At 33.4% G+C, this 14,815-nt stretch overlaps 1 protein-coding gene across 1 annotated transcript in view; it reads left to right on the plus strand.

The window, feature by feature from the left end:
* Positions 1-11,141, plus strand: part of LOC136039364 (serine/threonine-protein kinase meng-po-like) — a 31,099-nt gene extending 19,958 nt beyond the window's left edge. The window contains exons 2-3 of the mRNA XM_065723030.1: positions 5,646-5,943; positions 10,226-11,141. Of these exons, the coding sequence (XP_065579102.1) occupies positions 5,646-5,943; positions 10,226-11,019 (1,092 nt within the window). The 3' untranslated portion in view covers positions 11,020-11,141. The remainder of the gene's footprint in view (positions 1-5,645; positions 5,944-10,225) is intronic.
* The last annotated feature ends 3,674 nt before the right edge of the window (positions 11,142-14,815 follow it).

A 14,815-nucleotide genomic window follows, 5' to 3' on the forward strand; every position in this document is an offset into this window, starting at 1 on the left:
GAAATTTCCTCCCAAGTAAGATACACCTAACCCCTTCATAAAATTCCCTCTGGACAGTTCCATTTCCAGTGGAAATCCCCCCCCCCGTAAAATTTTTTGTCGACCATTTAGCCCAAAATATTCTCCTTAGTATACTTCCATTTGAAAAAAAAAATAACTTTAATTTCTATTTGTTTTTTGGATGGCTTTAGTAATCCCTCGTCCATAGAAATATTTTGCCGAAAATATAAACACGCAAAAAAAAGCCCCAGGATAATTCCCCCAGAACATCTCCACATGAAAAAATGAGTTGGCAAAGAAAAAGTAAGACAAAAAAAATCAACCCACCATTCATGGGAACCCACCCCAAGGGAAAAATTCCCCCTTCCCAAAAACTTTCTGTATACTTCCAAATAACAAACACTATACGTAAACAATGGGTAAGTTTTTATAGCTGAAAGTCCTATCCCCACGGACTGTGGAGATTCATGTTACCCCTAAAGACATGGTCATTGGATCTTTCAACTATGCTGAACAAAATTGCTATCTTTGAATTTTTATATGACGGGTTTTGGGGGAAAGAGGCATGGGAAAGGGGATAGTTACTTTCCAGTCTTTTGGTCGCTTAAATGGGGCACTAGAACATTGAATTTCCGTTCAAATGAGCCCTCTCTCGATGTTCTTGGACCAATGGTTCGGTACGATCAACATGGAAAAAAAATGAAAAAAGCTTATAAACACCCATGCGTCATGTTCCTTCGGTAATTAAAAAAAAACAAGTTTTTTAACTGAAAGTAAGGTGTGACATCAAAACTTAAAACGAACAGAATTTACTATGTGTATTTAATGGGATGTTCCCTCCTCAACGCGCCACTCTATACGCTAAAATTTGACTCTTTCTCTCAACTCTGCTCTTTAAAACAGCAAAAAACTTTAGCGTAAAGAGCGAGGCATTGAGGAGGGCACATTTGAATAGCCCATTTCATATACGGATTAATTTCTGTTTGTTTTGTTTTAATATCACGCCTTGCTTTCAGTTAAAAAACTTTATTTATTTAATTTCTGAATGTTTTTGAATTAATGCATGTTTCGACTTTGGCTCCACGCACATGAATAATTAAAAGAAAATTTGCATATTAATTTTTTTTGGCTAAATGGCTTTCTCATAGTTTTGATCGGACGATTTTGAGAGTAAAAGAAGCGGAAGAGGAGGCCTAGTTACCCCCGAATTATTTTGTTATCTAGAAAGGCAACTAAAACTTTTATTTTTTACGAACGTTTTTATTAGTAAAAATGCAAGTAACTTACGAATTAGCTTCCGTAGCGAACTTCTGTATTCGTATGTTTTTACTACGTATATGAGGGGGTTCATCCCCTCGTCAATACCTCGCTCTTTACACTAAAATTTAAATTTTATCCCAATCCCTGAAACACAAAAGCCGTTAAGTTTTAATGCTGCTCCATACTTTCAGTTGAAAAAACTTTCTCATATTAAATTTTTCATTTTTTTTAATGCTAAGAAACCATGCGCTCCCTTTATGGAAATTCTCTTTCCCCATGATAATTTCCTCCATAGAAAGTTCCCCCGACATAACCCCCTCCCCTCAACCCCCTCCATCCAGCTAAAAATTTCCCTAAAAACGTTTGTAACGTTTTCCCCCTGAAATGTTTATAACTTGCAGCCCTTCCCACAGAAACTCGGGGGAAGTAAGTCGTCCCCAAAGACATAGCTTTTGGATTTTACGACTATGCTGAATAAAATGGCTATCTCAGAATTTTTATCTGGTGACTTTCGGAAAAAAGAGCATGGGAGGGGGCCTAGGTGCCCTCCAATTTTTCGGTCACTTAAAAAGGGCACTAGAACTTCAATTTTCGTCAGAATGAGCCCTCTCGTGGCATTCTTGAAGTACTGGGTCGACACGATCACCCCTGAAAAAAAAATACAAATAAGCGCGCATCCGTGATCTGTCTTGTGGCAAAAAATGCAAAATTCCACATTTTTGTAGATAGGAGCTTGAAACTTCTACAGTAGGATTCTCTGACATACGTGATTTTAGTTAAGACTCTATCGCTTTTAAGGAGTGTTTCCCCATATTTTCTAGAATAAGGTAAATTTTCTCAGGCTCGTAACTCTTGATAGGTAAAACTAAACTTGATGAAACTTGTATATTTAAAATCAGCATTAAAATGATTCTTTTGTTGTAACTATTCGTATCAAAATTCTGTTTTTTAGACTTTCGGTTACTATTGAGCCAGGTCGCTCCTTTCTACAGTTCGTTACCACGAACTGTTTAAAAAAATGCAAAATTCCAAATATTTTGTATTTAGGAGCTCGAAACTTCTGAAGTGTAGTTCTTTGATACACTGAATCCAACGATGTGATTTTCATTAAGATTCCTTGGCTTTTTTTTTGGGGGGGGGGGAGGGTGTTTCTTCATTTTTTTTGAAAATATGGCAAATTTTCTGAGGCCTTTAGCTTTTGATGGATAACATTAAGCTTGAAGAATCTTATATATTTAGAATCAGCATAATGAGCTGATTCTTTTGGTGTATTTATTTTTATTTTCTTTAGTCTTTCTTTTCAGAAGTTCGGTTACTATTGAGCCAATTGCCTCTTTATTTACACTTCGTTACCGCGAACTATTTGATTCATTTCATTTTAATTATAGACAGAAAAGTAATATTTTCTAAGGCATTTGTTCTAGGATATCAAACATGGTGAGCTCGACTGTTTAGTTTGCATCAAGATTATACTTCATTTGGGTGGGCTATCTCCCCTTTTTTAAAACTTCGCAATAAATGCTAATAGCTATTGTTTGTTTGTTTTCTTTTTTTGGATTGGAAGTGAATAGGGTTGCTCTCAATCGCAGTTTATTATCACTAATGGTTTGATTTTTACTGTTCTAAGACACGGAACTTGAATAGTCAAGAAACAGCTCAACCTTCGCATTAACAACCTTCGCATCAAACAGTTCCTGGAAACGATCTGTAAGCAAGGAGTGACACAGCTCAATAGTAACCGAAACTCGAAAATACAGATTTTCGATGTCAATAGAGGCATTAAAAGGATTGGCTTGTTAAGCTGATTCTAAAAATATAAGACTCATTTAATTTAGTGTTACCCATGAAAGGCTAAGAGCCTGAGATAATTTGCCGGATTTTCTAAAAAGGGAGAAAACCCCCAGTAAAAGTAAAAAAATCTTTATGAAAATCACACGATCACATTCACCGCATTAGACAGCCCTACTGTAGAAGTTTTAAGCTCCTAACTGCAAAAATGTAGACTTTTGTATTTTTTTTGTAAGAAAGATGACACATGCGCGTTTATTACTTTTTTTCGTTTTTTTTCCCGATGGGTGATCTTATCGAACCAATGGTCCTAGAACATGGGAAGAGGGTTCATTTCAATGGAAATTAAATTTTCTAGTGCCCCATTTAAGTGACCAAAAGATTGGAGGGCAACTAGCCACCCTCGCACATCACTTTTTTCTCCAAATCCTCACATCAAAATTTGAAGATTTTGTTCAGTATAGTCGAAAAGTCCCGAAACAATGCCTTTGGAGATATTGTGGGTGATAGGGGAGATAGGGGGTGATTTTGTGTATCGGTTTATTTTTCATGGGGAAAATTTTCCGTATAGAGGAAAATTTCCGGGAGTGAACTTTCCTGAGTAAATTATAAACTGGGGAGATTCGACAGAGTTCCTAAGCGAAATTCTTTTTATTTGTCTTATTTCTCTTCACTCAATCATTTTGCAAGTCGATATGTTCCAGGGGAATTGACCGAGGGAAATTTTCAGTGAGTTTTAATTTCCGGGAAACAATTTCCACGGAAATAGGATTTCTGGAGTGATCGAGAAAACAATTGGAACTCAAAGCCTTTTTCACATGAAAGTATGCTAAGAAGAATTTTTTAGGCTGAATCTTCTGCAAGGAATTTAACAGAGTGGGGGAGGGGGTTTCAGCGAGGTTGGAATTGCCAGGAAGGAATATTATGGGGGGGTGTATTTTACGTGCGAGCAATTTTCCACGGAGGACTTTGAAGAGAGGGAGTTTTTCATGGAGGATGTGCTATATTTACCGGCATTATTTGAAAAACGATTAGAAATTAAATAAAGAAAACAACTTTTTATAAACGGAAAGCAAGGGGCAACATTAAAGGTTGAAACGAACAGAAATAATTCCGTTTATGAAGGGGTTGCTTCTTCATAACGGAATAAAAAGCTTTGGTTTTTACGCTAAAGTTTGGCAGTTTGTCCCAATTTCTTTAGAATTACTCCTGAAAAACAAGGGCCGTTTAATTAGAATAGGAAGCTTTTCTAAAAGTACTAAGAAGTTTTGCATGAAGAGCAAAGTATTGAGGAGGGGGAAATCCCTTCATATGCGGAATAATTTCTGTTCGTTTTGAGTTTAATATTCCTCTTTACTTTCAGTTGAAAGGGCTTATTTTTTTTAATCGACTGTTAGCTTTAAGTTTCATTAAATGTCTAATTGTAAATTTCAACTAATGTTTTGATTTTCCAATTCACAGATAAAAAGAACTGCTCGGGTAAGTTAAATTGGCTACCCTACTTCGTTCTGTTGTTTAAAGAAAAACTATGAAAAGGGAAAAAGACAGCATCAGAACAGAGTGTAAGTTTGTTCTATTCTGGGGAAAAACAGCACGAAAATAGGGGTCAGTTAACCCCTCTCCCTAGCTTTGTCCCCCATCCTTAAATTTCTAACAATACCATTTTTGTATTTTCATTGACAATTTTTTTTCTTTGGTATTGAACAAAATATATAGATTTTGAAAATAAAAATCACTTCGCATTTTCCCTCCCAAATTTTGTGAATTGACACCATTGAGCACAAACAAAACAGAAAGAGATAGGATGCTTAGTTAAAAATTTGAGTAAATAAAGAGTCAAAACGCAAAAGGAGACCAGAAATCTCCTGACCCGTTATTTGTGCTTTATTGAAAGTGAGAAATAATACCAACAGTTTTGCCAGAAACTCGAAAATAATTCAGCGCAATGAGGATGAAGTTTAATGGTACTCACAAAATATCAAACTCAACGGATTAACAAAATATTTTCAAATTCTAGTTCGCTCAATATGCTGCACGCTCTAAAATTTTTAGTAAGACACGAAGTAACTTGTTTAAGTTCAGTCTCCCTTTACAAGCCTAAAGAAAACATGTTCCGTGGGTCTTATGTAAACCACTGTTGCTCATCTGCAGACTTTCCAAAAAACTGGAGGTGTTGCTAAAATAAAGCTTTAGTATAGGACTGTAATCTTCTTTCCATCTCGAAAATCTTATAGCCTAAAAAAGATTGTTGTCGCTTTTTGAAGAGACATCATAAATTCTTCCCTAATTAAAACTGTCTTAAATAAAACTATTATCCATAAATAAAACTTTTTTTCTTAGACTTTATCTGGCTCTTATTGATGCACTTTACCATCTTAATTTTCCAATACGAAAGTTAAACAAACCTGGCCAAATTTATCGTAAGTGGTGGGTAAGGTTTTTCTAATATTTTTGGAGTATTTCTTCTATGGTAAACAGTTATCAACTTGTTCCGAAGACACTTAAACATAATAACCCCAAGCCTGTTATTTTTTTTTCCAATTGTGGACTTATAAACGCTTCGACTGTTCCAGATTAACAATCCATCTGATTTCTAGGTGGAACTTGAGGATGAATATGACGTCATACAAACAATTGGAGCCGGGTGGTTTGCCAAAGTATATCTCTCAGAACATAAGAAAACTCGCCAGGAAATTGTTCTCAAGGCCTTGCAAAAGGATACGACTTCCAGGAAAGATTTCTTCCGAGAATTACACTATAGTTATTTCTTTAGCCCACACCCCAATGTGATTGATACATATGATGTTGCTTTTGAAACAAGGACACATTATATTTTTGCTCAAGAGTATGCACCTCTCGGTGACTTAACATCAAACATAGGAGAAAATGGCTTGGGTAAGTAAAAACGGTAGAATAATTGCATATCTAATAGCATAAAACTTTGTTATACCCTTTTTAATTCAGACATAAATTTTTAAGCGCATGAGCGGAAAAAATACTTATTCTACAATCAAGTTATTGCCTGCTCCACGGAAACACCTCACCAGTAGCATGTTCTATGATCAAAAGGCTATATGAAAAAATGGCATGGAAACACAAAAATGAAGTTGCACACTGTCCTTTAGGGAAAAGCAAACTGTTTTTGATGTTGAAACACTGGTCATTAAGCAGCTGTGAGCATTTGACTCTTCTTTCTGAACCAATGATTTCATTTAACCTTTTTCTTATAAAAGAAAAAATATTTTAATTAACGACTGGATTGACAAAAAAAAACAGATTTTCTCGGGAAAGTCTATACAAATTTGTTTGTGGCGGGATTTCCTTGTAGCATAAGAATGGTACAAGGAATTCGCTGTAAGAAGATCTCGAAAATAATCAGGTGCTAATTTCATTAAATACCGATACACCAAAATACCAGTCCGATAATCTCTCAACTGTCCACCATTTAATATATTAAAACGGCAATAACAGTTCGTTGTATGTTCACATGCTTCAAAATCCCTGAAGAAGCGCAACGCTTTATTATGCATAATCTTTATCCGCTTCAATTAACAACACAATTCCTAGCCAAAACAGAGCAACCTTAAACAATGTAAGGATGAACAAGTGAATTACATAAAACTTTCAAAACTGAAACAGCAAAAACATGCTTAAATCTATGAAGCAGCTTCAGACCCCGTGAAACTTTTGCCAATACAATTTCACTGTGTTTGTTTTCTCAATTTAGATTATAATCAATCTCGAAATCATGATGTCTTGTATGCTATATTTACTGAATTTACGTACCATTAAAATTAACTAGACCAAGAAAATAATTGAAAATTTGAATGATTTATAAAAAGGTAGTAGATAAATCCAAAACAGATGCACATCTACTTAAAATTACATGCTTAAATTCAACAGGTCTTAAGAATTGAGACCAAAAGCTTAGTTCTCTGCTTACGAAACTACAGAAAAGGATTGACAGTTTTTCTGAGAAAGATGAAACAAATGTGTTGGGCCAAGCCTAAATAATTTCCTATTAAAAACAGCTATCCTTCAATTAAAAAGTCGATTGGTTTCAGCAAGGAAGCTTGTGTGATTGTCTCGTTATACACACATAGTCAACAAGAACAAGAATCTATTCAACTGTTCTTATCATCTGATTGTTTATTTCTGCATTAGGAGGTAAACAATCTGCCAACGGATAGAATCCATCTCTGGAAGGATTAACCCGACAAACCAAGCTGAACAGACGTAGGCAAAGTAAACACAGGATTTTCTCATTTTCTGCCAAAAACAGCATTAAAAATAAGCGACACTGATTCAGCGAGAATTTTCATAAGCGATCATCATGGACATCTCTTAACTGGACATTGACATTGACCATGGACATTGACCAGCTTCTGCCTAACTTCACTCCTATTTCTTCGAAGAAAAAAAGACAGAAATCACAGACCGTAGATTGGACAATTGTAAAGACATTTTCATCAGAATAGTGAGGACGGTGAGAAAAATTAAAGCTTCTTTGTCAAATAGATGCTAAAAAGCAGAAAAAAACGTGTAACAAAAATCTTTGCTATTTTTTTAGGTCTCCTTGTATTGATATTTGGCTACGTATATCCAACCTTTAACATAGGTTTCACCCTCAGAACTAGCAGCAATAATGAAATATTTATATTTCTTGCAAGCCCAAAATTGTATTTGAGGATATTTCCCCCTAGTCCTAATTTGGTATATCTTTCATAACTGGAATAGCATCCTGTGGTCCAATTATACCATTTCAAACTCAATATTTCCAGAACTTCATTTTATCTTCTCTGATTCACGCATACTCAGCTTAAGAATTATGTATATGAAAATTTTCTAACCTATTTGCCTGAAATTTAGTTAACCTGAAATGTACATATTCAAAAAACTTGAAAAATCGAATTTTGTTCAAAAATATAAATCAGAGACCTTTCTTCAAGTTACGGTGAGTAGAAATCTACTTCAGAGACAGCTTTTTCCTTTTTAATTAGCGATTTTTTTAAGTTCGCCTTGTACCTTGTCCACAAGAACTTTTTTTTCATTTTTTTTTATATTTGAACAAAACAAATTTTGGTCAAAAAAGATTTCATTTTTCTTGTTTTTCACGGTCCTATTTTTTTCATTGTTCTACATGTTTTCATTTTATCGCGACTAGCCACTGTAGTCTCAGAAATAGTTAACGTCATTTAAATCTTATTTATAAGTGCAACTCAAAATTTATGTTGGGTTAAGCAGCTTTCTTCTTATGTTGTCTTCATTTTAATTATTATTTATCAATCTTGCTAATCAGGTTAGGGACACCAATTAACTAAAATTTTGGGGGAGGGGGATTTATTTTTCACAATCTACAAAGGCAATTTTATTTTTTATTTTCTCTGTGGAAATTCCAAACAAGGGCATTTTTCGATCAAAATACCACAAAAAGGTATTTTCAAAATACAAAGAGATGGGTGCAAATCTTTCCACTTTATTGGTGCCACTGAATCAGATTAGTTCAGCTTTAATTTTGATGGATAAAGTGCGATTTAAACCAGGGATACCTCCATAAAAGCTAAATGAAGGTATTTTAGGTCCTGTCACTGTAAAACATCTTCGATATCGCATTTATCTATATATCTCTTATACTTAGGGCAAATAGAAAAATAATGAAGTTATTAGGCTTTTGGATAAAAATTTGCTCTGAATCATTGCTCTAAGTTCTTTATATGCTTTTACTTTCCAGTAGTTCCAATACACTTTAATGAGGCATTATTGACCATTTGTTAAGAATCATTGACCAACAGCTTCAACAATGGGTTAGAGAACAAGTTTCACTACTTGCAGTTTCCCACAAACACCCAAACGCCTTCAGTGGGTCGTGGGTCTTTGAGACCTAGTGTAGTAGAATTACAATAATAGAAATAAATATGAATAATATAGCGAGCTAAACGTTGAACGCTTACGGTTTCAAACAAAAAGAACAAAAAACAAAAAAACAACACAAACACACAAGAATCCAGAAATAAATTAGCTTTCAGAGAAAAAGGTTAATAAAAAACTTCCGTTAAGATCAGAAACTGGAGGACTATCTATGGGGATTATTTTATTTCAAAGCAAGAAACTTTCATCTCCAAAAATGAGTAATACTGAATCAATCAAAAATAAATACGCGAGACATGGTATTACTTAATGGAATACCATGTATTCCATAAAACATGGTATTCTGGTATTATAATACATGGAATATACAGTATTCCTAAAAGTTCTTCTAATCATTTCAATGGTTCACTCTTAGCCCCCTGCCAGGAATCCGTAAAATGTGCTAGCCTATAAATTGGGACGAAAACATACCTTTTGCAAAGCTTGCTGCTTTGTATACGGTCAGTCAGATGAGTATCCAAGACTGTTCCTTGGCAAAATCCATGGAAACCGTTCAGTTGTTCCTTATCCTTTTGGTGTCATCACCATCACCACCAAAACTCCTTTAAATGAGTACAATATCCATATCCACATATCAGAGTAAAAAAATAAGTAGAGGTTTACTTAAAAAAAGAATGTGTAAATTCGAACTTCCAAATTTTCTAAGTTTGCTACTAAACTAAAGTGATATTAGGATTTATTTTAGAAGAAGGATGTGACTTTCATTCTTAAAGCAGAATCGTGTGTGTAACTTCTCTTAAAACCAATCTTTTTTTTTTTTTTTTTTTTTTTTTACTTAAAAAGATGTATGGAAATAGATTTCAAGGTAATCAAAGGTAGATTTCAAGGTAAACTTCGAATCTATAAATGATTAAAATGATAAATATTGAAAATCTGGAGCGTTTCCTAACTCTGGAGCATGGGAACTGTGGAGCATTTCCTAGTGGCTCGTTAAAGTGTGCTATATGTATTGTTTACTGTGTACTCTTCTTATGCAAGTACACTTAAGTTATTGAGGATAAGAGTACATTCAAAACCAATTATTTAAGTTAGTTTAACTTTGGAATTATTTAATTTTTCATATTACGTTTCATTACTACAAACTGCTTATAATTGGAAACCAGTTATCGCCGAAACTTCGATACTTCGGTGCCTAGTACTTGCAGTTATTGCATAACATAGGTTAATATGTTTAGTCAAGCTTTCCAAATAAATGTATTCTCGTAGTAAGGAGGAAATCTTTAAAATTTTAAATATGGTTATTTTTCAGGCGAGATAAACTCAAAGCGTGTTTTATGCCAAATTGCTTCCGCACTGGACTTCGTCCACAGCAAAGACATGGCTCACAGAGACTTAAAAATGGATAACATCCTCGTTTTCCGTACTGACTTTACACTTGTAAAGCTGTGTGATTTTGGAAGCATGAAAAAAGTTGGAGCACAAGTTGCACGTAAAAATGAACTATTAACGTACTGCCCACCGGAAGTTGCAACACTTCCGTTTAATGTAGGATACTTCGTCCATACCTCCCACGATATCTGGCAATTTGGGATACTGATTTTTGTGTGTTTAACAGGATCGCTGCCATGGCAGAAAGCAGACCAATCCAATGACCGTAGGTATTCATCATTCTTTGATTGGCAACAACGAAAGACCAATAAAATACCAACACCTTTCAAAGATTTTTCCTCCAGACTACAAAGATTCTTCCGTAAAGTTTTTGAACCAGATGACACGCGTCGCACAACCATCAAGGAGTTCCATAAGTATTACGAAGATAAATGGCTTACTAAACACAGAGCCTCGTACTCGAGTCTTGGTGTTTATGATGCCAGTGCTACTCTTACGCCAGACGGTATGTCAGTAAACTTTTCCATCATGAGTGTTCATAGTTGTTTAGAAGAAAAGAATAAACTGTTACGAACATTGACACAGTTTGGAATTGAAACTACTGTGGACCACACAGCCAAGAAGGAACGAATTAGAGAGTGGATTAGAGCCAATGAATGCAGAAGAAAAAATTTCCCAGGACCAATGTCAAGTGTGCAAAAAGATTTACAATAGAACGTCTGTAATTATGTCGATTAACTCAGTGTAAAATAATATATCCCAATGTGTATCTTTGGTTATTAAATGAAGCGTATTTTTGTAAGAATATTTTCATTAAATTTACTGTTTTCTTAAAATTTCATCCATATTCTTCTCTTTCTAGCCGACAGACGCTAACATAGCTGCATAAGCTCCCCCCCAGATCCGTTCAAAGCTTCACCCCTTACCCTTTCCCATAAAGCTACCGTTTCCTTTAAATCATTCTCCCCCTATTCGGGGACAACCTACTTTTTTGTTTGGCACCAGACGCATGGCCGAAAAACAAACTCTTTGGCATTTTGTCATCCTTCATCCTGTAAACCGTTTCTTAGCCATCTTAACATTTTTTTCATTATTGCACTAGATGTTGTTGTCGATTCACATTGTCCTTACAGCTTACTGTTTAATATTACGGTCAGTCGAAAAAGTACCCAAGACTATCTGTAGAAAATGCCTCTAGAAAACATTCAGCAAATCTTTCTTGACCTTTCGAAGTACCAACGTTACAAAGGCATAATGACCATTGTCATTACCATGACTTCCAATATTCTAATCGTAGTTCTCAGAATGTTTTCATAGCCTTCACAACTTTTTTCAACAGTGGAAAAACAGCCAGTACCTAGGCTATTGTATCTTCTATACATGCATCCATCACATTCAAAAATATTACTACCCAGATAAGTGAAGTTATCAATTATTTCCTAATCTATGCGACTTGAAACCTCCAAAAATCCATTCATTTTTCTTAAATTTGTATACAAGACAATAAAATCATTCATATAACCCAAGGCTTCGTAAATTTCACCTTTTCATTCGGTTCTGTCACCTCCCAAAGGCTTAATCGTGTTCCTTAGAAGAAAATAAAAAAGATCAAGCTTTTTGTTAGTTGGATCTAATGAAGAACGAGCAACAGGGAATCCGGCAACAGAGTCACTCAAATATCCAATACGTACACTCAAATATCTAATCTTGTGTGAAGATACAGTTTTGTCAAAACTTGTATTTGGTATTTAATATTATATTTTGTTACTTATAAGAAATATGTAGATATAACAATCTTATTTCAGATGAGTCCTTAAATAGCGTTTTATAATGTACCAGTACCCCACTAGCAGTTTGGAAAAAAACAAGAAAAAAAGGAAACATCAGTGAGAAAAAAAAATGCAAAAAAAGTGGTTTTCCTTGTTGTTCAAGGTGGGGCGCTGTAACTCTCCTAGATGGGCGTATACGACAAGAGCTATTCCAATGGTGGAGCATCCAACACCATTTTCAAAGGGTTTCAAGTAATCTTTCAAAATTTCCCCTAAATTTGATTTCACAATAATCTTTCCCATTACGATTAATCGAAACCATATATACCATTCCTGAATATATATTAAATGATATATATCCTAATGATATATATCTATATATATAAAAATAAGTCGTCTGTCTGTCTGTGGATGGATCAGGTGACGTCACCTGAAAAAACTGGATCAGGTGACGTCAAAACTGAAAAAACTAAAAAAAGGCAAAAACTACAAAAAAAACTAAAAACTAATAAAAAAAATAAAAAAGCTAAAAAACTAAAAAAACTAAAAAAAGGCAAAAACTACAAAAAAAACTAAAAACTAATAAAAAAGCTAAAAAACTAAAAAAACTAAAAAAAGGCAAAAACTACAAAAAAAACTAAAAACTAATAAAAAAAATAAAAAAGCTAAAAAACTAAAAAAACTAAAAAAAAACTAAAAAAAGGTAAAAAACTAAAAAAACTAAAAACTAAAAAAAAACTAAAAAAAAAGGAAAAAACTGAAAAATAAGCTAAAATAAAGGTAAAAACCAATAAAAAACTAAAAAAAAACTGAAAAAACTAAAAAAAGACGAAACTCAAAGAGAAAGCGACCAGGACAAAAGGAATGTTCGATTAGCAATCAACAAAGCACCGGGACACAGGGAGTATAAATGACGACCAGGACATAAGTAAAAAAAAAAAACTATCTATATATATATAAATAAGTTGTCTGTGGATCTGTGGATCGTGGATCAGGTGACGTCACCTGAAAAAACTGGATCAGGTGACGTCAAAACTGAAAAAACTAAAAAAAGGCAAAAACTACAAAAAAAACTAAAAACTAATAAAAAAAATAAAAAAGCTAAAAAACTAAAAAAAACTAAAAAAAGGCAAAAACTACAAAAAAAACTAAAAACTAATAAAAAAGCTAAAAAACTAAAAAAACTAAAAAAAGGCAAAAACTACAAAAAAAACTAAAAACTAATAAAAAAAATAAAAAGCTAAAAAACTAAAAAAACTAAAAAAACTAAAAAAAGGTAAAAAACTAAAAAAAACTAAAAACTAAAAAAAACTAAAAAAAAGGAAAAAACTGAAAAATAAGCTAAAATAAAGGTAAAAACCAATAAAAAACTAAAAAAAAACTGAAAAAACTAAAAAGAGGCAAAAACTACAAAAAAAACTAAAAACTAATAAAAAAAGTAAAAAAGCTAAAAAACTAAAAAAACTAAAAAAACTAAAAAAAGGTAAAAAACTAAAAAAAATAAAAAATAAAAAAAAACTAAAAAAAAAGGAAAAAACTGAAAAATAAGCTAACATAAAGGTAAAAACCAATAAAAAACTAAAAAGAAAAAAGGAAAAAACTAAAAAAAATTTCATCTAAAAAACTAAAAAAACTAAAAAAGGTAAAAACTAAAAGAACTAAAAAAGAAAAAAATAAATGACGACACTCAAAGAGAAAGCGACCAGGACAAAAGGAATGTTCGATTAGCAATCAACAAAGCACCGGGACACAGGGAGTATAAATGACGACCAGGACATAAGTAAAAAAAAAAATTAACAAAACTAAAAAGAAGGTAAAAACTACAAAAAAACTAAAAAGAAAAAAAAAACTAAAAACTAATAAAAAAACTAAAAAATCTAAAAATCTAAATAAACTAAAAAAGAAAAAAAAAGGAAAAAAATAAAGGAGAAAAACAAAACTAAAAAACGAATGTATATACAGACCGGTACACCGGGATACAAATGACGACCGGGACACAGGGAATATAAATGACGACCGGGACACAGGGACACAACTACAACGGGGATACTGGGGGAAACAGGGGGATATAAATGACGACCGGGACAAAAAAACTAAAAAGAAAAAAAAACTAAAAACTAATAAAAAAATTAAAAAATCTAAAAATCTAAATAAGCTAAAAAAGAAAAAAAAGGAAAAAAATAAAGGAGAAAAACAAAACTAAAAAACGAATGTATATACAGACCGGGACACAGGGATACAAATGACGACCGGGACACAGGGAATATAAATGACGACCGGGACACAGGGACACAACTACAACGGGGACACCGGGGGAAACAGGGGGATGTAAATGACGACCGGGACACCGGGACAGGGAATGGTCGATTAGCAATCACCATCAACAAAGCTCAAGGGCAATCATTAGAATCATGAGGTATAGATCTGAATACAGATTGTTTTCCCATGGACCATTATATGTTGCATGTTCAAGAGTCGGTAAACCTGACAATCTATTTATATGCAAAGACAATGGGACAGCAAAGAATGTTGTATATTCGCAAGTTTTACGTAGTTAAAACCATATATATATATATATATATATATATATATATATATATATATATATATATATATATATATATATATATATATATATATATATATATATATATATATATCTATCTATATTCACAGGTGGGACATAGGGACACAACTACAATGGCGCGTAACTATTATGGCGCGTAACGACTTACGCGCGC

The sequence above is a fragment of the Artemia franciscana genome, chromosome 19 (genome assembly GCF_032884065.1).
Source record: "Artemia franciscana chromosome 19, ASM3288406v1, whole genome shotgun sequence".
NCBI classification, from domain to species: Eukaryota; Metazoa; Arthropoda; class Branchiopoda; order Anostraca; family Artemiidae; genus Artemia; species Artemia franciscana.